We start from the raw sequence: 24,703 nt of genomic DNA, 5'->3' as shown, positions 1-24,703 counted from the left end.
TGTACTACATATTTTATAAAATCATCTCTCTCTTCATTTTTATCTTTTCACTTAATTTACATGATGGCATCGCATAAAATAATGTAAAAATATAGTAATGAATTAACATTTCATTTTAAGCAGGACACAAAGAGTATTGGAAGCCAACTAGATACTATTGCACGTAAAAGCTAATATATCCGACCCAATTATTAACTTCACTGTTCGATAGTATTAGTGTATTATCCGTTTCTTTATAGTAAATGCGTTTCTTTTTGCCATGAGATTTAAGAAATATGTTAAAAGTGAGTTAAGTGAAGGCAGAATAAAATAGAAAAGGAAAAAGAGAGAGAAACGAAGAGAGCGTAAAGTAAGAGAAAAAATACATTGTTTTTTGCTTAAAAAAACAAAAGAAATGACTTAACTACAACGAGACAATCCAAAAAGAAATACGATTCAACTACATATGGACGGAGGGGGTACTATTTAGGAAATTTTAGAGCAATATATTGTATCTTTAACAAGTGCACATAATTTGTATACAACTGTTCTATTTTGCCCATTAATATATTATCTCCACAAATATAAAATAAAGTTGTTTTAGTAAGATTTAAAGACAGTGGAACATTAAACATTATAAACGAGTATATAATAAGACAAACTAAATTTAATATACTTTTATCAATACATTCTTCCACATACCACACCATGTTATTGAAAAAGTGACAACACATAACTCAACAAAACCAACCATAATTTATTTAAAACTGATAAAATTAACAGAGGCTAGTTATAATTTTTCCAATTTAGTTGTATTCGTTGGGGTTTGCTTGGAGGTAAGCTTCAACAGCATGGAAGAATGCCTTAGCTCCTTCATGTCCCTGTTTGATCTTCTCTTGTATCACACTGTGGTTATCTCCTTTGGTGTGGTATTTGCTAGTCACCTTGTATACACACCCTCCATCTGGACCGTCTTCAACCTTCATGTCATAAGCGACGAGCTTGAAATCATCTTCGAGAGCTCCACCTTCGACCAGAGTGTACTTGAATACACGATTTGCATCATCTATCTCATCAGTTCTATGCTTTGCGCTTTTGATCTGGTCTCCTGTTGGAGCGAAATACATGAATTTTTAAGGTTAAAACACACCCTTCATTACTAATATTATTATACCCATATTACCCTCGACAAATGTATGAAATATTTGAACCTTCAAAGTAAATAAAGAGTAGGTACCTTCAGCCCAAGTGATCAACTTGACGGTACCAGCGCCGCCGTCACCGTGAACTGTTTCGAAGCTCTTGAAGAAGCCCGGTAACACCTTGGGCATGAGGTTGTCGGAGTCGAGAATGAATGATTTGAACAGTCTTGCCGGAGGGATTGAGCTGCTGATTTGTAGCACGTCGACGATCACACTACCCATGATTTCCAAATAAATTCAAACTAACAACTGAAGAAAGTTATAGTAAAACTGGAATTCTTAGGGAGAAAGAGTGAGTTGATTTGTGGTGGAACAAATGGCCGTCTATATATATTGGTGTAGGCAAGGTTAAAATTGTCATATCACTCAATTAACTATACAATTAATTTATAGTACTAGCATTTAATTCTTTACCTAATGGGTTTGCATTTGTCCTCTTTTCTTCTGGACAACTTACGGATTTCCAGTCAAACTATTTTGAATTTATGACAAGCTTATCCAATAATTTGCACATTTTTTTTAAAAGCTCTTCATTTTTCTACACATTTTAGAGAATCAGAGATCGTGTTTTTTATACATACAATAAAAATATAATTAGCCCTTAAAATCCAACTATAAAATTAGTTAACCCCTTTTGATGCAATACTGGTTAGGTAGAGTAGGGGTCTAAAGAGCGATAAGAGTATTAAATTCAATTTTTAGAATAGTTATCAGTTTATATTGAAAAGTTTAGCCTTACCTGCTTTTTGGTTTTTTTTTTTTTTTTTTCATTTTACTGCTATTAATTTTTCGTGACTATCGTCTTTGTCTTCCAAAATACATCTTTTTCACCATATCTGATTGACTCCATGTGCTCTCTCCGTCCCATATTACTTAAGGCGTTTCTTTTCAGTATGGAATTTAAGAAAGTTGTGTTTACTGAATTAAATAAAGTAGAAGAGAGAATAAAGTAAGAGAGAGTAAAAAAAGAATAAAAATGTGCTTAGATGATTTATTTTTAGCCAAAAAGAGAAATGACTCAAGTAACTTGGGATAACCCAAAATAGAATACGACTCAAGTAACTTGGGACGGAGGACTATCATGTTAGCCTATCCGTGACACATCTTATCCAATAAATGTGATTATTTATGATAAATTTCTTAAAATACTCTCTCCGTCCGCAGATAAGAGTCTCGTTTTTTCATTTTAATCCGTTCACAAATAGGAGTCCCGGTTCACTTTTACCATAAATGGTAATAGGGTCTCACCTTCCACTAACTCATTCTACTCCTATTTCATTTAAAACTAATATATACAAGTGGGGCCTTATTCCACTAACTTTTTTCCACTCACTTTTTTAAACATTTTTTTAAAACCGGTGCCACCAAGAAATGAGACTCCTAATGACGGATGGAAGGAGTATATCGGGATGGTCGAACGTCTAGAAAATTGATAAAAATATATTTTTCATCCCTTTAATAATACTTGGAATTTCTATTATTAGAGTCAATTTTATTGACTAGTAACAATGACCTTGACTAGCAATACCATTTGATTGAAAACATTTAATTCCAAACTAGTTAAAATGAGAGGCTGCAAGTAATTTTGTCAGGCAAATACTCTTTCTAGATGATTTCTAGAATCACAGCACAAATTGCAATGCACAAGATTTTTCAACATATGCACATAATTTTATATTTTTAAATACTCCCTAATAACATAGTAATAAAATTATTATGATATTGTTAATTATAATATTCTTAAAATAAAATGATCAGGTCAAAAATATGTTACCCCTACTTTCTTTAACTTCAGTTGTTAGTTATAATTAATGATTTCATAAATAGTTAATTAAAGCTTATATTAGTACTAGAATTTTAAATATTTTAGGAGATCATTTTATTCTAGTAACAAAAATTGTAATTATTATATTTATAATTGAAGTTTAAAAAATATTTTAGTCTAAATACAAAACAATATAAAAAAGATGAAAAAAGTGGAAAGTAAGAAAAAGAAAGAATTGGGACAATTAGTGCATTCAATGCTAAAGTTGATGTGTTTTGATGCACTAACAAATTGTGCCAATTGCAGATCTAAACCTTTGTCGTACTATATCAAGGACCTTAGGTATTGTTAAAATTTGCTAAGGTGAATATGTGATGTTTTATATTCTTTAATCTAATTACCCAATGCAAGAAAGCCAAAGAACAAACTACAGAAATAATTTTAGTGAAAGAAAGAGATAAACAAAATGATTTATTGATCATTTTCCAAAGGTACAAGTATAATTAATTGCTCAAACAAACATCAAAAGGAAATAAGATGGCCATCAAAAGTTATTTGAAAATCACACAAATAATTTATAACTCACAATACACGAAATTGCACACAATATACAAAAATGTCATCTCTATCTTTTGAACTCTTATTTTTTTAGTTGTATGCATCCCGGGTTAGAGTGTAGATATCCCACAACAGCTTGGAAGAATCCAACAAGACTCTCCTTGGATCTCTTGATACCCTCTTGAATCACATACTCATTATCTCCTTTTTTTATTACATGTGACGGTTGATATAAGAATGCAACCTCCATCCGAATCAGCTTCAACCTTATTAACACTTTTGACAGACTCGAAAACAACGCCCATATTAGCACCTTCTATTATACTGAACTTGTACACAAGATTTGCCTCGTCAATTTCCTCGACCTTATGCTTCATGACCTTCACTTCATTTCCTATTTCACCATAAGCCAAAAATGAATGTTTTGGTCTTATATTCACTTGTATAGTTAAGTTAACATAATTTTTTTTTAAGTCTCATATATGTACCTTGGTAGAAAGAAAACACTTATAATGGATCCAGCTCCACCATTACCCTCTATACATTCTATACTCTTGAAAACTGTAGGCAAAATCTTGGGCAATAGGTTGATGGAATCAACAAAGAAAGCTTTGAAAAATCTACCTGGTGGGATTGAGCATGTGAGTACTTGCCCATCAACAATCACACCCATGATTCTATTTTTTTTTCTCTTACTAAGGAAATAATCAACTTGTATTATAAGATCAATGAAGAGTTGGAACTAATTGAGTTGTGTGTATTCAATATGAGAACAACCAATTATGACCATATTTGTAGTGGAATGTGGATAAAATTTGTCATTTGTGGTTGCCATTATTTATCAAAATTTCCTATGACTTTTACATGATTTGTTCTTTTATATTTCAAAGTATTTTATTCTTTTATGTTCTCGTTCAGCGCCACACTCTTAAATTAGACCTGGTCTCAGGCTGTATATTAAAATTAATTGCAATTCCTTTTTACACAACCATCTTTTATGATACGAGGAAGGTTTAAAATATTTTGGAGATATTTCTATAATTTAAAGAAATAATTGAATTTAGATTTAAATTAATTTTTTCATGTATAGTTCTTTATGGTTGGAATATGACTTTTTTAGAGTTCCATTTGTCAAATAGTTATTTGTTGAACATACCAACTCATTAGGTCATGTGGTATTTCTAGAGTACGGAAAATTTTCTCCTAGACTAGGGATTTTTTTCTTTTTGTTCAGATACTAGTAAAATATGTTTTGATATTCTTTAGAAATTGATATCAATATTTCACTTCTTGTCTTTTTATCTAAACACTTAATAGATATTAATATATTATTGATTATATTATAAAAAAAATACTATTGAAGTATTATAGCCTAGCGATTCAATCACCGAATACCATGAAACTAAGAGAACAACCGGTACATATATGTAATTCATAGAAAGAGATATACTCAAGTAAAATGATTTATTGATCATTTTTCAAAGGTACAAGTACAATATAACATCTGTGTTCACACAAACATTAAAAGGACATTAGATGGCCATCAAAATTTTATTTGAAAATCACACAATTAATTTAGAAACCCACAACATACGAAATATCACACACTTAATATACCAAAAGGCCATCTTTATTCTTTGAAATCTTGCTTTTTCAATTAGTTGTATGCATCAGGGTTGGAGTGTAGATGTCCCACAACAGCTTGGAAGAATCCAACAAGACCCTCTTTGGCTTTCTTGATACTCTCTTGAATCACATTCTCGTTATCTCCTTTTGTGTTGTATGTGACAGTTGATTTAAGAACGCAACCTCCATCCGGACCAGCTTCAACCTTGTTCACACATTTGACGGACTCAAAATCAACACCCATGTTAGCACCTTCGATGATACTGAACTTGTACACAAGGTTTGCCTCGTCAATTTCCTCGATCTTATGCTTCATGGTCTTCACCTCATTTCCTATTTCACCATAAGCCAAAAATGAATGCTTTGATCTTATATCACACATATATCTAAGCTAGCATATAATAATAAAATCACATATGTACCTTCGTGGAACGAAAGCACCCTGATGGATCCAGGTCCACCAATGCCTTCTGTGTATTCGATACTCTTGAAAACTGTTGGCAAAATCTTGGGCATTAGATTGTGGGAATCAACAAAGAAAGCTTTGAAAAACCTAGCTGGTGGAATTGAACATGTGAGTACTTGCTCATCAACAATCACACCCATTATTCTCTTTTTTCTCTTTATAAGATCAATGAAGAGTAGGAAATTATGAGTAGTGTGTGTTCAATAGGAGAACCAATCACCCTATTTATAGTGAAGATGTGGATAAAATCTGTCAATTTTGGTTGGCATTCTTTATTGAAATTTCCTAGGACTTTGACATATTTAATTCGATATTTTAATTTCTAGAAGGCTAATCAAGATGAAGGAAAAATACCGTTTTTTAATCGAATATCGCAGAATTTTCTTTCAAGAATTTTGTTACGGGTCTAATTTTATCATATATCAGTTTTTCGAAGTTTCAAGCTTTATCTTTTGGACTGACGTGATCTCATGGATTATGGAGTAGTATTACATGTTAGTACAAAAAAAGAGAATCTTTTTGTAAATATATTTTCAATTAATTCAGCCGTTTGGAGCAAAAACTAGCATTTATGATGACGATATTTTATTGTTTTGGTTATAAAATAATTTATATAAGCGACAGATTTGTTTATAATTATCCGATCAATACTCAGTATTTTCCATTTGCGCATATTATAATAAACTTAGTAATATCCGCATATTTTGACCATAAAATAATATGTTAGTCATTAATAGTGCCCAACGATCTCGTTCACAGCCGCATATTTAGATTACTGGTATATTATATACTAAAATTAATTGCACTGTTTTTATATAATACTAGTAATTAATAGTAGTATTTAATTTAATTTAAAGATTATATTACGATAGATTGAACATAGGGATCTAGTTCGGATATTAATCGTTAGAGGAATGATATGTTATCTATCTTATGTGAGTATCACTCTCGTTTGAAACACGTTTAGTATTATTCGGTTTGATTTATATATTAATTTGATTTTAATACATTAAAAAATGTTATTAAAATTTTTAATTTCACAAAATTGAAAAAAATTAAAACTCATTCGCTCTCTTTCTCTATAATTTTAAATAAATTAATAAAATAACAAATCAAGCTTTGCTTTTTATGAACTTTGTGAAGTCAAAATTTTCAATAACGTTTTTTAATGTATTAGAATCAAACTAAATATATAAAATTAAAATGAACAACGTTGAATTGAGAAGAGTACACACATAAAAAATAGTACTCACATATCATTCCTCTGGACCACTATATTGCTATGCCAACCAAATTAATTTGATTTATTAGTTTGAAGTTAGCCTGTAAAGTTACTTGTGCATATAAAAATATTAACTTCGCTTCTAATTAGGCCAAAATTGACGGTTTGGTCCGATTCACCAAAATTCTCCATAATTCTTCAAACTGATTAATTTCATTGGTTTTTTTTTAATTTGACAGGTGCAAATTCTTCAAGGAGGAACCAGAGACATCAGATTACTAGGAGTCTCATCTCTTTTGGGGACGAGGGTTTAAGAAATATTCAGAAAAATAGGTGGGAAAAGTTAGTGAAATGTGAATTTCTTTACTATTTTATATACAAGAGTAATAATATGTGGGTCAAAATTAGTTTAAATTAAATGATGTTCCCTCCGGCCCACAAGAATATGCACGATTTCCTTTTTAGTCCGTTCCACAAGAATATGCACTTTCCAATTTTGAAAACTCTTTTCTCTCTAATAAGGTGGGACTCATTCCTTACTAATAATACTTTAATTACTTTTTCTCTCTACTTCTCTCTTACTTTACCAATTTAGAATTAAAATTCGTACTTTACCCAAAGTGCATATTTTTTTGGGGACGGAGGGAGTATGAGAATAGATGAGTAAGTGGAATGTGTGTCTTTTTTTATCATTTATGGTACTAATAATGAATCGGACTCTTATTCGTTGATGGACCAAAATGAAAAAAAAAATTGGGACTTCTAATCGCAGACAAAGAAACCAACATTCAGCCATGTAGCCTTTTTTACTATATCGTGTCGCTTCTCTATCTATTTATTTAACACTTAATAGGAATTCTTTTTTACTTGGAAATATATAAAAGGTACCTCCTCTTTGTTCCATATTAGTAGAGTTATTTTATCATTTTAGTATATTTCATAGTAGTTGGTCATTTCCATTTTTAGTAAAAGTCAAACTCATTTCTTCTCACTTACGTTACTCTCTCTTACTTTATTCTTTCTTCATCTATCTACGTTTTTTATTTCCTACTTTATTCTTCTTTTACTTAACTCACTTAATATAAATTTTTTTAAATGACGTGCCGAAAAGAAACGCTTCTATTACTATGGAACGATGGGACTTGGAGTACCATTTATTATATATATGCCCAGTCATATCTCTCATACCATTTATTATATATATGCCCAGTCATATCTCTCATAGACTTGGTAAATTACCACTTTTATTGAAGCTAGAGTTGAGATGGTACCCTACTTTGTATTTTAGCACATATCCCATAGACTTGAACTCTGAAAGTATAATTCAAGCTAAAGTTGAGATGGTAGTATTTAATTCGAGGCAAAATATTGCGAAAACATTTCTTATTTTTTTTCTACATTAATATGGTTATCAAATACTCCCTCCGTCCCGCTTTATGAGTTCCGGTTGAGATAAACTAATAAAAAATGCCTACAAAGTAAGTAAAAAAGTATTAAAAGTGGGTCCCAACATCCACTTCAACATTTATTTATTACACACTCAGTTAAAAGTGGGTCCCAACATCCACTACAACATTTATTTATTACCCACTTAAACACTTTCTTAAAACATGTGTCCGACTCAACCGGGACTTCTAAAGCGGGACGGAGGGAGTAGTAAATTTTAGGGATATTGGCACCTAATATCATGGACCTTTCAAAAAATTGGGTTTTTCCCAAGAATTTTGAAATTGACAAATAATATCACGAACTTTACCCTAGATTTGTTATTTTCCACCAGTGAAAAAATTACGACTATATTAATAGATTGAAGAACAAATTTGGAGGGTGTGCTTCAAGAAAAGCTATTCTCAAAGATTGAAAATATTGAAACTCTCGAAGTTGTTGTCGAGAAATTACGAAAAAAATCCTTATCATGGTATTATTTGCCGGAATTTTTTCATTGATGGGAAATAACAAACTCGGGGTAAAGTTCGTGATATTATTTGTCAATTTCAAAATTTATGGGAAAAACCTAACTTTTTGAAAGTTTCGTGATATTAGGTGTCATTTTAATATGCTATTTACGTGTGTACGAGGCAGAGAATTCTTCAAGCAAAACAATTTATTGATAATATGTCAAATCCAAAAGTACAACATAGCAAATCATGAACAATTGATCACACGAACATGAAAAGGAATAAGATGGCCACCAAATATATTTGAAAATCACACCATTAATGCAACAATTGCACACACTTGATCTTTTTTATTTTAATACACCAAAAGGCCATCATAGTTTTTTTAATTTCGTTTATACTTGTATGCATCGGGGTTCGATTGTAGGTGTCCCACAACAGCTTGGAAGAATCCAGCAACACTCTCTTTACCTTTCTTTATACCCTCTCGAATCGCACTCTCGTTATCTCCTTTCGTGGTATATGTGTTGATGAATTTAAAGATGCAACCTCCATCAGGACCAGCTTCAACCTTTTTCACGACCGAGGCAGACTCAAAATCTATACCCATATTAGCACCTTCGAGTATACTGAACTTGTACACAAGATTTTCCTCGTCCAATTCTTCCACTTTATGCTTCATGATCTTCACTTCACCTCCTATTATATATATATATATATATATATATATATATATATATATATATATATATATATATATATATAGGGGTGTAATAAAATACAAACTCTCTAAAATACAAACTATACAAACTTTAATCATACTCACATAATACAATTAATCAACGGTTAATATAAGAGATTTTTCTAATGTCAACATTTTGACATCGAAAAATCAGAATTTGGACACCCCCGTCGACAGAATTTGTACACTCCGTACATCCCCCGGTGACATAATTTGTACATTCCGTTGACATCGACCCCCAGTGACAGAATTTGTATAGTCCGTTGACAGAATTTGTACACTCCGGTGACATAGTTTGTATAGTTTGTATTTTAGAGAGTTTGTATTTGATCACACCTCTATATATATATATATATATATATATAGGATTGTGATCAAGATAGAACCATTCTTAAACGTAGAACAAATGCCAAACGGAGGTCGTTAGATCTTTTAATCCAATGGTGTTGATTTGCACAGTAACTTCCCATTACAACCAAAACTATTATTAATGGGTGAATGCAGATAAGTGAAAAAATAAAGCATGCATGGACTCTTCTTCGTTTCATTCATTCTTCCATCAACATGTGAGTTTTTTCACATGTTGAGTCCGGAATATCGTGAAAACATAGTCTAATTTGTATGATTTTTAATCTTGACCGTCATTTTTTCCTCATCCAATGAATAAAATATGTAGAGTTCTAGGTTCTACACTTAAGAATGGTTCTATCTTTAACTCAACCCTATATATATATATATATATATATATATATATATATGATTGTGATCAATACAAAACCACTTTTAAACCTTAAACGCGGAACAACATCATTATATGATAACATGGAGTTCATTATAATGAACTAATAACAAACTTATAATGAACTTCAAATTTCTAAATTATGCATGATGATGTCATTATTTTTAAATCTCAAAATTCCTTATAATGAACTACAAATAAAGTTATAATGAACTCCGTATTATTATATAATGATGTGTTTGGCGTTTAATGTATTAAACTAGTTTGATATATAATACAACCCTATATATATATATATATATATATATATATATATATATATATATATATATATATATATATATATATATATATAGGGGTGCGTTATATTGATAACCCCTAAATATCGTAATAACCCTATAACTAAATCTGGACCGCACATTTTTAAAATCACGCGGTTGAGATTCAAACTTAGATTTACTTCATAAAAAAAGGCGGAGGGGTAAAACTATCATTTCGCTCATTTAATTTCGCAGTCGATAAAATGACACTTCGACCTAAAAAATGACGAAACTATCATTATAAGGCAAACGTATCATTTTATCAACTTAGAGTATCATTCTATCATTCTATACGCCAAAAGTATCATTTTATCAACTAAAAAACATTCTATATGATGCGAGTATCATTTTATCATTTTATCAGTCAAAAGTATCATTTTATGAACTCAGAGTATCATTCTATCCGGTAAAACTATCATTCTATGCAATAAACCTAACATATATAGGCCAAAGTATCATTCTATCCGGCAAAACTATCATTCTATCTGCTGTGAGTATGATGCACTATTTATATCTCACCCGCGCTCTACGGAGTATATCAAGTGTTGTAGCAGATAATTGCATCTTCCATAGGAGCGCAGAGTAATCCATTGTTGTGCTTCGTGCTCCTTGCAAAACAAATAAAATAAAAACAATTAAAACAAAATTATACAAAATATTGCACTCCAAATTAGTATTATCAACTGTTCTACAATATCAGCTTAAAGCAATAATATTCCCCGGCAACGGCGCCAAAAACTTGATCCACTATTTATTAGCACTAAAAATACCTACAAGCATACATGGTAGATCTAGTATAGCTAAAGGTCAGTACCGGATATCGAACACAGGGAATAAGATTGCAACTGACTACCATATACTAAGCGTCATATACTATCTAGAGACACGTGATTTTAGGGTTGATTAATTAAACTAGGCTGAAAGAAATAAACAAAAAAACATAAAACATAAAAAGAAATAATACAAAGCAGGCTTAAGAATGTAGAATTTTAGGATCCAAAAACACAATCGACTTCCTTGAATTACGGTCTCCAGAGCTATTAAGTCGATCACAATTATAGATTAAACCCCCTCCCGAGGTGAGAAACCTGTAGATTAGGTGATAGGATTGAAGTCCCCTTCTAACCCTTAAACCCCTAACTCCTAAAAGCATATAAGATCAAAGACCTCACTCAAAACCTCAACTCTCCCGAGTTCTATTGAAATAAGGTGTGAATTATCCCTTTTTCCAAGTCAATTATTTCATCTCCCGAGTACTCTAATCAACTCTAACATGTATTCAAGAGGTAGCTAATCAATTGAATATAGAAAGCGCAAGGATAAATCAAATAACTACAAGAGCTAACAAGGAAAATTAATCGAATATCTTCACCAAAAATTCCACAATTGATGTTTAACTCATAGACAAGTAAAAACTACAAATAAAGTACGAGACATGAAAGAAATTGATAAAACCCAAGGTTGAATCTTCAATCTTCAGTCTTCTCTTGACTGGATCTGCAGAGCTCCGCTCCAATGGAAGATGGATGAATTATGTGTGTATTATGGAATGGAAAGAGGTGTAGAGAGGGAGAAGGATTGGAGGCTCTGAGATAAAGATTATGAATTAGGTTCAGAGGTATTTATAGGCTGGAAAAAGGTTTATTTTTGATAAATTTCGTGCCCTACAAGAAATTGGAGAGATTTGGCTTCACAATAATAATTTCTTTTCTTCCGTGAATTTCCGCCTAATTTCCGCCAGATTTTGACTGCACTGCGCGATGTTTGTAAAATGGCCATAAATATCTCCACAGAACTCCGATTTAGATGTTTAAGGTATCCACGCGAAGGTCTTTCGAAGACGAAGAGACTGGTATCTAGTAGGCACTGATTGGACTTCAAAATCGCTTACAGAATGGGCTCGAATAGAGGCTGCTGCACTTTGACATTTTTTCACCTTTTCTATCATTTTCTATCATTTATCAACAAACACGTCAAAAATACCAAATGTATAACATATGCAATTTAAGAACATAATTTGCATGATTGACATTTAAAACAAGTCAAATCTATTCCTTAAAAACATGCAAAATCTGTGTTTGTCACAGTATCATTTTATCATTTTATCAGTCAAAAGTATCATTTTATCAACTCATAGTATCATTCTATCCGGCAAAACTATCATTGTATGTTGTAAACCTAACATATATAAGCCAACGTATCATTTTATCAACTCAGAGTATCATTCTATCCGGCAAAACTATCATTGTATGCTGTAAACCTAACATATATAAGTCAAAGTATCATTTTATCAACTCAGAGTATCATTCTATCCGGTAAAACTATCATTCTATCCAGCAAAACTATCATTCTATACGGCAAAACTATCATTCTATCCGCCAAAGGTATCATTTTATCAACTCAAAGTATCATTCTATCCGGCAAAACTATCATTCTATGCAATAAACCTAACATATATCATTTTATCATTTTATCAGTCAGTCAAAAGTATCATTTTATCAACTCAGAGTATCATTCTATCTGACAAAACTATCATTCTATCCGCCAAAGGTATCATTTTATCAACTCAAAGTATCATTCTATCCGGCAAAACTATCATTCTATGCAATAAACCTATCATTTTATCATTTTATCAGTCAGTCAAAAGTATCATTTTATCAACTCAGAGTATCATTCTATCCGAAAAAACTATCATTCTATGCAATAAACCTAACATATATCATTTTATCATTTTACGTGATATTTGGCGAAATTCAGAAATTAAATAAGGGAAATGACATATTTACCCCTCCGCTTTTTTTATGAAGTAAATCTAAGTTTGAATCTCAACCGCATGATTAGAAATATGTGTGGTCCAGATTTGGTTATAGGGTTATTACGATATTTAGGGGTTATCATATGATCACGACTCTATATAGATATATCGTGATCATATGATAATCCCTAAATATCGTAATAACCCTATAACCAAATCTGGACCACACATATTTCTAATCATGCGGTTGAGATTCAAACTTAGATTTACTTCATAAAAAAAAGCGCGTGGTAAAACTGTCATTTTCCTCATTTAATTTCTGAATTTCGCCAAATATCACGTAAAATGATAAAATGATAAAATGATAGGTTTATTGCATAGAATGATAGTTTTGAGATTCAAACTTAGATTTACTTCATAAAAAAAAGCGCGGGGTTAAAACTGTCATTTTCCTCATTTAATTTCTGAATTTTGCCAAATATCACGTAAAATGATAGGTTTATTGCATAGAATGATAGTTTTGCCGGATAGAATGATACTCTGAGTTGATAAAATGATACTTTTGACTGACTGATAAAATGATATATGTTAGGTTTATTGCATAGAATGATAGTTTTGCCAGATAGAATGATACTCTGAGTTGATAACATGATACTTTTGACTGACTGATAAAATGATAGGTTTATTGCATAGAATGATAGTTTTGCCGGATAGAATGATACTCTGAGTTGATAAAATGATACTTTTGACTGACTGATAAAATGATAAAATGATATAGTTGATAAAATGACACTTTTGACTGACTGATAAAATGATAGGTTTATTGCATAGAATGATAGTTTTGCCGGATAGAATAGTACTCTGAGTTGATAAAATGATATTTTTGACTGACTGATAAAATGATATAGTTGATAAAATGATACTTTTGACTGACTGATAAAATGATAAAATGATAGGTTTATTGCATAGAATGATAGTTTTGCCGGATAGAATGATACTCTGAGTTGATAAAATGATACTTTTGACTGATTGATAAAATGATAAAATGATATATGTTAGGTTTATTGCATAGAATGATAGTTTTGCCGGATAGAATGATACTCTGAGTTGATAAAATGATACTTTTGACTGACTGATAAAATGATAAAATGAGCGAAATTCAGAAATTAAATGAGCGAAATTTGGATACGTAAATTTTGTCATGAGCGAAATGACATATTTACCCCCGCGCTTTTTTTTATGAAGTAAATCTAAGCTTGAATCTAGACCACGTGATTTTAAAAATGTGTGGTCCAGATTTAGTTATAGGGTTATTACAGAAATTGGGGTTATCATTATAATGCACCCTATACATACATATATATATATATATATATATATATATATATATATATATATATATATATATATATATATATATATAGTTGTATTCAAATCCTTTTCCTATAGTTCCTCCTTTCTCCTTCTTAATCTTATGCGTTGATTTCTCCTAATCCAATGGTTTAAATCATTGGCTGAATTTATTAAATTTAATCATATTTTAAAGTGAAAAGGGCAAAATAGAGATGCACTAATTTAGTTGGTTATGGAAGGTCCATAATTTCCTCCGTCTGCGGTTTTTCACCAAATTATGTTCAGATTTCGTTTCATTCATTCTCCATTAGTCCACTTTTTTTTGTAAATTATTTTCAGATCAGTCGCCGATCCGAAACGTTGTTTAGCAGGAAATTCGTCTGGGGTTGCAGCGATTCAGCCACGAGACTCTTGCGCCGAGGAAATCGTCGTGGATCAGATTTTGTTTCATTCCTTCTCCATTTCTCCACGTTTTATTTTGTAAATTATTTTCAGATCAATCGCTGATCCGAAACGTTGTTTAGCAGGAAATTCGTCTGGGGTTGCAGCGATTCAGGCACGAGACTCTTGCGCCGAGGAAATCATCGTTGATCGTCTGTTTGTCGTCGAGCGATAAAATGATGTCGTTTGATTTTTTACCGACGCAGAGGTTGGTGAAATCGGAGTCCTCGAGCGACGGGAGGGAGGTGAGGTAGAGCCAAACGCGGCGGTAGAAGAGGTTGCGCTGGTGAGTTGAATTGTTCAACTCGGGGACTTTGAAGTGCTGGTGAACGTGAACTCGGTCGTCGACCCACATAATGTACATATTGTATAGTATAATGCGTAGTTTAGTTTCTGTAATGCATTATTTGTGATATGTAATGAACATGTATACTGACGCGTTTAATTTAAGTTATGTCGTGTTTCGATGTTTGGCGCACGTTTCTTATTTTCCCTAAGGGTTTAACAAGCCTAGGGGCTAGGGTGTAGTATGTTCTAAGTCTAAAAAACGTTGTCCAAATACACGAGTTGCAGTAATTCGTATGGGGTTGCACATAATGTATATTTTGTATAGTATAATGCGTATTTTAGATTCTGTAATGCATTATTTGTGATATATAATGAACATTTATCCTGACCAGTTTAATTTAAGTTGTGCCGTGTGTCGTTGTTTGGCGAACGTTTCTTGTTTTCCGTAAGGGTTTGACAAGCCTAGGGGCTAGGGTGTAGTATGTTCTAAGTCTAAAAAACGTTGTCCAAATATACGAGCTGGAGTAATTCGTCTGGGGTTGCACATGCATAACGCCTGGGTATATTTTAAAACAGATATACATAATGTAAATATTGTGTAGTATAATGCGTATTTTAGTTTCTGTAATGCATTATTTGTGGTATATAATGAACATTTATCCTTATCCGTTTAATTTAGGTTGTGCCGTGATTCGATGTTTTAAGCATGTTTCTTGTTTTCCCTAAGGGTTTAACAAGCCTAGGGGCTAGGGTGTAGTATGTTCTAAGTCTAAAAAACGTTGTCCAAATACACGAGCTGCAGTAATTCATCTCGGGTTGCACATGCATAGCGCGTAGGTATTTTTTAAAACAGACATACATAATGTACATCTTAGTATAGTATAATGCGTTGTTTAGTTTCTGTAATGCATTATTTGTACTATGGAATGAATATTTATCCTGACCCGTTTAATTTAAGTTGTGCCGTGTTTCGATGTATGGCGCACGTTTCTTGTTTTCCCTAAGGGTTTAACAAGCCTAGGGGCTAGGGTCTAGTACGTACAACAGCAACCACGTGATGCATAAAACAAGATAAATAGTGCGTTCAAATAACCAAATAATGTACAGAGTCACTCAAGTAATGAACATACAAATATTGCATTCATTCTTAGACTCATGTATAACAGCAATCTAATGATGCATATAACATGATAAATAATGCATTGAAATAGCTAAATAATGTACAAATATTGCATTCAATGTTAGACTCATGTATAAGTTCCGTGACTGGTTCCTTCTGCCGTGGATTTAAACTCTTTATATAATTCAGAAACTCGAGATGGTCGACGTTTCTACCCCTTAGTTTCCTATCCTCCGTATCTTCCGGAGCTGTACTAGTCCCTGCCTCTGATACTCGCTCCCGGAATTTCTGGCCAATTCCTACTGGCAGTATATCATCGACCGCCTCGTCGATGTCCAATCTTAGCTGCTTTGATGATGTACAACATACAGAATAATAACATACAATTAGTTACATAATGTACAAACTTAATAAATTAATGTGGACAGTTTTACTGCATTCACTTATACACTCTTGTACAGAAGCATCAAAATACTGGCTAAAAACTAATACATAATGCCTTTTAATAATCAAATAATGTTCAGGATAAATCAACAAATGCACCATGAATATTGCAATCACCCATTGTCCCATGTCCAACAACAGTCACATAAAGCAGACAACCATGATAAATAATGCACTAAAATAACTAAATAATGTACAGATCCGGTCAAGTAATGAACATACAAATATTCCATTCACTCTTTGACCCATTTACAACAGCAGCCACATGATGCACAAAATAGGATAAATAATGCATGCACTCAAACAGACAAACAAAGCACTTTGCAAATCAGGTAATAAACATACAAATAGTCCATTGACTCTTTAACCTTATACAACAACAGCAACATGCATCATGGAACATGAAATATAATGCATACCAACAGCAGTCACTTGATGGTTCTACCAGCGCACATAATGCATTCATATAGGCAAATAATGTAGAGATTATATCAGGTAATGACCAAACAAATATTCCATGTACTCTTTTACAATATAAAACATCAGTGACATGATGTATGATACATGATATATAGTGCATAAAAATAGACAATAAATGAACAGAGTCATTGAATTAATGAGCATAAAACTATTGCATTCACTACTTAACCAATGACCAACGACAGTTGGTTGAAGGTTGTACCAGTGAATATAATGCATTCATATAGGCAAATAATGCAGAGATTACAACAAGTAATGCACATACACATATTCCATTAAATCTTCGACAATTAAAAACAGCAGTTACATGATGCATGACACAGGATATTGTAATGCATATAAATACTGTTGTAATGCGCAGATCCATTAGAGTCATGAACACACTAACATTGCATTCACTCGTAGACTAATTTCCGGTAGCAGACACATAATGGCTACTTAAGGGTAATTAATGCACTTAATTAGGTAAATAATGTACAAACGCGATTACAAAATGCGCATATGAAATTTTATATAAACCCAATACATCAAGCACAGAATCAGTCCAACAGTCCAAGTATTCAAAATGCAAATGAGATTGATTGCTCACCCTATTTCTGCGATTGTTGTGAAATTGACGGTCGTCCTCTTTTAGACATTTTTGAAATCTGCGCAAAACAGCATACAAACATAACCCATTAAGATTTAATAAACAAATTTATGGTGATAATCGGGTGAATCGTGATTTGGGTGGTGGGTTACGTGCAAAAATGAGGGAAAACGCATTACGAAACTCAGAAAGTAAACCAGTACAGTAATATTCGACAAACCCTACCACCTCTTTGACCGCAGGAGAATCTCGTTCAAAATCGGAAGGGTTATTGGACACTAAAGCAGACACCGATTGAATTCCCTAGAAAACGGCGAGAACTTGAGAGGGAGCAGCAAGGGTTTTGAAAGGGGTTGGAAATTGGGGAGACGAAGCGGGAGAGAGATTGTGAGTTAATTCGTTTAGTGATTAATGCTGTGTAGAGTAGATGGACAGTAGTGGGCTTAAATTTCGCACATGACGTTTTAGGCAGTTTTGAGTATATTAATTTACTAATTCACCCCCATGATGCACGAAATGCCTCAAATAATAAACTGCGGGATCATATCTAAGCTTCTCATCCGGATCGTCAATCCTCCTGATCCAACGCTCCAAATTGAGAAGAAACTTAAATCTAAGGGGAGAAAAGGAGAATAACACTACCCTATATATATATATATATATATATATATATATATATATATATATTAGATTGTCATGGGAGTAACTACAACAAATATATTATATAATAACATAGTAGTATTATGTACCTTCGTAATAAGAAAGGACCTTAATCGATCCAGGTCCACCATTTCCATTTGTATATTCGATGCTCTTAAAAACCGTAGGCAAAATCTTGGGAATTAGATTGTGTGACAACGAATGCTTTGAAAATCCTAGCAGGTGGAATTGAACATGTGATTGCTTCCTCATCAACAATCACACCCATGATTTTCTTTTTTCTTCCCAAGAAATTAAATGATGATAAAAAGATCAATGAGAAGAAAGCTAATTGAGCTGTGTGTTAAATATGAGAAACTATGTTCCTATTTATAGTGAGATGAGGTTGAAATTGTCAACTAATATTGCATTCTTTATCACTAAAAACAGATATCTAAATAAGAATTAAGATAATCTAAGTAGACCGCTATCTAATTTAATATCCAAAAAATATTTAAAGCATGTTTATTACTATTAGTCAAATTCTTGCATTCTTCGATTACTAACAAATTTAGTTTTAAATTTATATGTTCAGTTCTTTTTTTTTAAATTAATGTGTGTGTAAATATAATTATAGTGTTTATCTATATTTTTCATTCTCCTATAAAAATTCAATTCCCACTCTCTCCTATATAAGACACCTCAATTCACTCGATTATTTTTAAAAAATTTATTTGCGAGATAATAATGAACTATAGTCTATAGAAGTATAAGTGAGCAAAATAGAGACATCAACTATATATAGATTAATGTTTTATATAATCATATGGAGTAGACAAGCTTTGAATAAAATAATTAAGCGTACGCAACAAAAACTAGTTGTTTTAATTCGATCGCTTTGAATAAAAAGAATCCGATTACAATATTTCATTATTTTATTAAGTATTCTAGATGATTGACAAATAATTATAATTTTTCTTTCAACACTAAGACAATATCTTAATAACCTTATATCCGCATATTTTGACTATATAATTATAATATTATGCATATTTATTTATAATGGCCGTCATTCTCCTTTATCGTCACAATTTTTACCAAAATACCTGGTCTACTTCAATATTCAACATTAAATTTTAGTAAAATTAAGAAAGACTTAATTGGCTTTTAAGTAGATCGGCAAATGTGTTGCCCATAATTTATAAAGTTTATTAGTAAAGACAGACCATATGAGGATTTTAGGATATTTTTAGAGTTAGTTATATGTTCTCATATGAGGATTTTAGAGGACGGCCACTAAATCGTACTCCCTCCCTGTCTCCGAGAGATTTCGGAAAAAATGATCATGATACCCAAATTTTTCTATTTCGGCTCGTCCTAAACTATTAGTACTATTTATACTTTAAGTAAGAATTAAGACATTTAATTAATATATTTGAGTTAATTAAGCGTTCTTTTATTAAGTGTTGTCTTATCAATCCTAAATTTACGACATAAAATAAAAAAAATGTGAATAGTATGGAAAAGAGGAATGTGTATTAAATTGATATATTTGTCTATCTGTAACACCCCGACTTATTATACCTTTTTATTTGATCACGAAAAGACGTTAAAAGTTGGAACAAATTTTTTGCGTTTGTGCTTTTCGTCAATTTGTGGAGTTTTGTTGAAGGATCAAAAGAAGAACATTTATTTATGGATATTTCTAGCAACTAGATTGGTTATATAGCTATGAGTATATTAGCTAGACGAGAGGAACAAAAGCTAAGATTTGGAATCCATTTATTGTTATATCCTTATATTTTAAAGTAGTTGGGCCAGTTTTCATTTCCATTCTTTTTGCATGACTTCAGCCCATTTCTAAGTAAGCTCGATAGGTCCAGTCTTCAACTCCAAAACTGCTTCATCAAATTGCAATAACACCCCAGCAACGGCTGCTCGGTGATGACAACGACGCTGCATTCTGACCGACGAATAGGGTACAGCAGCGGCAGCTTGGGAGATGACCGGAGTTCGAAAGAGAGAGGGTTCTAGTTTGATAGATGAAAATGGAAGTTGCTGACCCTTTTGTTTTGGGCCACGAGTGAGTAAAATGGGTTGATAAGTTTAGTATTTCACAAGAGGAAATTAATTGCTTTGGGCTAATTTTATTCAAAGTATTGGGCTGAGTTTTCTACTTATTTGGGCTGCTGGACAAGAAAGAGCAAGGAGCTTAAAGTAATGTTGGGCTGCTCTAATTTAGTTACCTGGGCCGGATTAATTAAGGAGAAACTGGAAGGATGAACTACTATGATTAATTTTGAAGTAAGACAGTTTGGGATCGCCAACAACCTCAAAAATAAATGAAAGAGAAGAGAAGCATGGACTCAAGGAAGGGATCTCTCCGCGGACAAAATTGAAGTCAACGTAAGGAATTCAAATTTAGAAAATTAAACGAACGAGGCGGGCTTTTCGAACTAAAGTTTTACCATAGGCTTTTCATATTTTTTAAGTTGAAAGGAATGAAATAAAGTATAGCATACATGAGAGATCCAAATTAAAAGTGATATAATTAATTAGTTTTTAGAATAAAATGTTAATTTAAATAAATATATAAAAAAATAAGTTATAATAAATTATATTATACTACTAAAAACATTAAGCCGTTAAAGGAAAGAACACTAACAAAATTAATCTACACACAAGCAATCTGCTATACGAAATAAAAGATAATCTGTGATACTCAAGTAGGGGTGAGCAAAAAAACCGGAAACCGAATATCCGAACCGAACCAAACCGAAATTTTGAAATTCGGTTCGGTTATTTCGGTTTTTCGGTTCGGTTCGGTTTTGAAAATACAAAAATTTCTGTTTTTCGGTTCGGTTCGGTTCGGGCGAAGAAAAAAACCGAAAAACCGAATTATATATATATTCTATTAATTAATATATTATATTATATATAATATATAGTATATTCTTTTAATAAATTCTACTATATTATATATACAATATGTATTATTAATTTTATATTATATATAAATATTCTATTAGTATATATAATGTAACGACCCGTTAAATCGTTACCTACACGAAAGAATAAACCACGTATCAAATACACTTTCGACAACAAATCGAGACGAAAAGTTGGATAAGAATCGCGTCACATCAGGCACGTTTTCCAAGTGGATAAGAACCACGTCGCATCAGACACATTTTTCAACGCCGCATTAATTACTCGTCACATCAAAACGAAAAGACGTGAATTTTTGTCTTTTATGAAATTTTTTTCTATAAATATGACCTCCCTCCTCTTTCATTTCTTTTACTTCTACGAATGAATCGAGAACCCGAGAGAGAGAAGAGAGAGGGAGGAGCCGATGGTGGCGGATCCGCGATGGCGGATTCGTGGCAGCGGCGGCAGCGGTGAAGGGAGAGGGACGAATCGTGTCAACGTTTGTTCTACCGATTCGTTTTGTGTCAAAGAAGGTATATTGTTCACTTTCTATCATCCTACCCGTTTTGACCATGTTCTTGAGTCCTACAAGCATGTAGAGGGTGTAGGTTTGATAGATCGCAAGTTTAACAGGAGGGAAAGTGTGTTTCGTAAGAACTTGTTTGATTTTGCGCTGTTGATTGAAATCATGTGTGTTGGATTGAAATATTTAGTGAATAATATGAGTTTATGTGCAAATATGTGTATGAGGAACGTGTAAGCATGATTATGTGTTATCGAGCATGAAAAATCGGTGTTTGTGTTGTGGAAGTTTTAAAAACCCTATTTTCGAACTTGAACCAGAAATCTGTGATGCACGACCAGTGACTTATGATCTGTATTTGACCCATCAAACGAACGAATTTTTCTATGAAATTTTTACTGAGTAAACTTCAAGATGTTTTCTGTGTCTCGTATAAATTTCAGCCCTTTTTGTCGAAAAATGAATTTTTGAAAAATGTTTGAAGTTGACTGCGCAATTCTGCCAGTAACGTGTGTTCTCGGCCAGAATGTTTCGAAATCTGTTTGACCGACCAAATGACCTCCGATCGATGTGATTCTTGAACTAGATATAAATTTGAAGTGTCTTCTGAGTCTTGTGAAAATTTCAGCCTTATTGGAAATCGTATGAATTTACGGTGAATTTTTCAAATGAACTGCGCAGTGCTGCTAGAATTATATGTTCTGACCAGAGAGTTCAATATGTGAAATGACTGACTAAACGGCGTGATTTCGATATGAAAATTTTCATGGATGAACTTGAATGTGTCCTCTGTATTGTGACCAAAATTTAGCATCTTTTGAGGTTGGGTGATTTTATAGTAATTTTTACAAAACGGTCGCGCAATTCTGCCAGTTTTCTGCCTTATTAAAATGACACCTAGTTTCAAGATTTAAAAGTGTTATATGATGCATGTATGTCCAAGAAACGTGTTTAAATGTTGAAATCACTTGTGATCAGTTGAAATGTGTTACGCGTGTCTTACACCTATGTGACGTATGCTGGGTTTGGGAAATTGAGGAAAACGACGAGAGAGAAGCGATAGGACATGCATAGTAAGATGATGTTGTGTGAGGCTGACTTGTGTTGTCATTGACAAGGGTGTTGTGTACTCGTGAACTAGAGGATCGAGAGTTGCTAAGTTGGGGTGTGAATTGCTAAGAGAACGAGGTGGGCTTTCTTTTACTAAAATCTTTTACGCTTTCAAATGTATGATTATGGAGAAATAAGAGTGTTTAAAGTGTTATGTCATGCCATGTTTGTTTTGTTTATGAGATTGTTGCCTGATGCCTAGTTCGTCTGAGCTTGCTCCGTTAGGCTATATGGCTGTAATGAATGAATGAAACGAATTCGGGTCTGAGTAGGGCCGCAAACCCTATCAGGCTGTGTACACAAGTGGGATCGTGAGCCGTCCTTGCTAGTCGGCCGGTCTCGTGGGCGAATAGTGTGGCCACACTTTCGTCGCACTATGGAAAGAGAATGTGATTGAATGATTGATGAGAAAGTGGGGAGATTGATTGTTTGGCCAGACTTTGAAATATTTTTGTGTTCTCGTGATATTTCTTAACTACATAAAACTCGAGATCACTGGTATGGATGACATAACTGTTTTTATGAAAATGTTTTCGGCATGAGCCCATTGAGTACAACAAGTACTCAGCCCTGCATGTGTTTTCCATATGTGCAGGTTGAGCGGGATGTTGCGGTGGATGTTGAGTCGGCATAGGGAATTTGGATGCGTTGTGTCTTCATACATAGGCGTCATCCTTGACTCTCTTTGAAACCTTATTTCCGCTGCTATATATATATATTTTTGAACTAAAATACTATTCTTTTAAGCTAATTGAGCATTTCTTATGAACTGTTATCCTTAAATGCTATACTTAAATGTTTGACCCTAGGTCACGATCGCCTCGTTTGTAACACCCCTAGTATGGGCGGTCGTGACAGAGTGGTATCAGAGCTTCGTTCTTTCGCTCTGGTCCGAGAGTCTTCTTTCACCTTAAGTCTAGAATAGTAAACCTTAAATTGGAGTGTCATGAAGGCTCAACATCCAAAGCATCACGCTCAACCAAAGAAAGTGAGGTATGTTTTAAGTTGTTGAAAGAATGTGAGATAGATGTATGAAATTGATGATGATATGATGAGGATGTTTTGGCAAGTGTACGCATGTGAATGAATGTTATACGTGAAGCTGAATTTTGATGATATGATTATGTGGAATATGAGTACGATTGACATGAAAATTTAAGCACGTGTGGTATGTTGATCATGATATTGTTATGATGTGATTATATGGAGCATGAGCAAGACTAGTATGATGACTAAGTATGTTTTATATGTGTGAAAGTACTACGACGTGAGCATGTCAACATAGGATGATGGAGTGTTTTACATGAATGACGAAAGTTGATGAGTTGTTTTGAGAATGTTAAAATTTTTAGAAAATAAATGAGTAATCTAAGAATGTTGTTTCAAACATATATGTGAAGTGCATGAGTGTTTTGTTTGGAATACAAATGTGTTATGAGTTTTGAAAGATTTGCATGGTTTGATATGTAGAAAAAAAAAATGGAAAAAGGATTTTGTGGTTGATGTTTTGTAA

At 32.8% G+C, this 24,703-nt stretch overlaps 2 protein-coding genes and 2 pseudogenes across 2 annotated transcripts; all 4 read right to left on the bottom strand.

The window, feature by feature from the left end:
• Positions 1-628: 628 nt before the first annotated feature.
• On the bottom strand, positions 629-1,468 carry LOC121797476 (major allergen Pru ar 1-like). Its single transcript, XM_042196238.1, has 2 exons — positions 1,217-1,468; positions 629-1,087 (listed from the first exon to the last, which is right to left on the bottom strand). The coding sequence occupies exons 1-2, from the start codon at positions 1,401-1,403 to the stop codon at positions 786-788; spliced, it is 489 nt and encodes a 162-aa protein (XP_042052172.1). The 5' UTR covers positions 1,404-1,468; the 3' UTR covers positions 629-785.
• A 1,989-nt stretch (positions 1,469-3,457) lies between these two features.
• Positions 3,458-4,252, bottom strand: LOC121795356 (annotated as a pseudogene).
• Positions 4,253-4,951: 699 nt separating this feature from the next.
• Positions 4,952-5,783, bottom strand: LOC121794048 (major allergen Pru ar 1-like). Its single transcript, XM_042192056.1, has 2 exons — positions 5,553-5,783; positions 4,952-5,463 (listed from the first exon to the last, which is right to left on the bottom strand). Exons 1-2 carry the CDS (start codon positions 5,734-5,736, stop codon positions 5,162-5,164), a joined length of 486 nt encoding a protein of 161 aa, XP_042047990.1. The 5' UTR covers positions 5,737-5,783; the 3' UTR covers positions 4,952-5,161.
• A 3,287-nt stretch (positions 5,784-9,070) lies between these two features.
• On the bottom strand, positions 9,071-18,915 carry LOC121794025 (annotated as a pseudogene).
• Positions 18,916-24,703: the final 5,788 nt, after the last annotated feature.

The sequence above is a fragment of the Salvia splendens genome, chromosome 3 (genome assembly GCF_004379255.2).
Source record: "Salvia splendens isolate huo1 chromosome 3, SspV2, whole genome shotgun sequence".
NCBI classification, from domain to species: Eukaryota; Viridiplantae; Streptophyta; class Magnoliopsida; order Lamiales; family Lamiaceae; genus Salvia; species Salvia splendens.
This window is presented reverse-complemented; position numbering and strand designations above follow the sequence as displayed.

Coding starts and splice junctions, on each gene's coding strand:
- LOC121797476 (XM_042196238.1), bottom strand. CDS start 1,403: ATGGGTAGTGTGATCGTCGACGTGCTACAAATCAGCAGCTCAATCCCT. Junction 1,088..1,216: donor GTTGATCACTTGGGCTGAAG/GTACCTACTCTT, acceptor TCGCTCCAACAG/GAGACCAGATCAAAAGCGCA.
- LOC121794048 (XM_042192056.1), bottom strand. CDS start 5,736: ATGGGTGTGATTGTTGATGAGCAAGTACTCACATGTTCAATTCCACCA. Junction 5,464..5,552: donor GGTGCTTTCGTTCCACGAAG/GTACATATGTGA, acceptor ATGGTGAAATAG/GAAATGAGGTGAAGACCATG.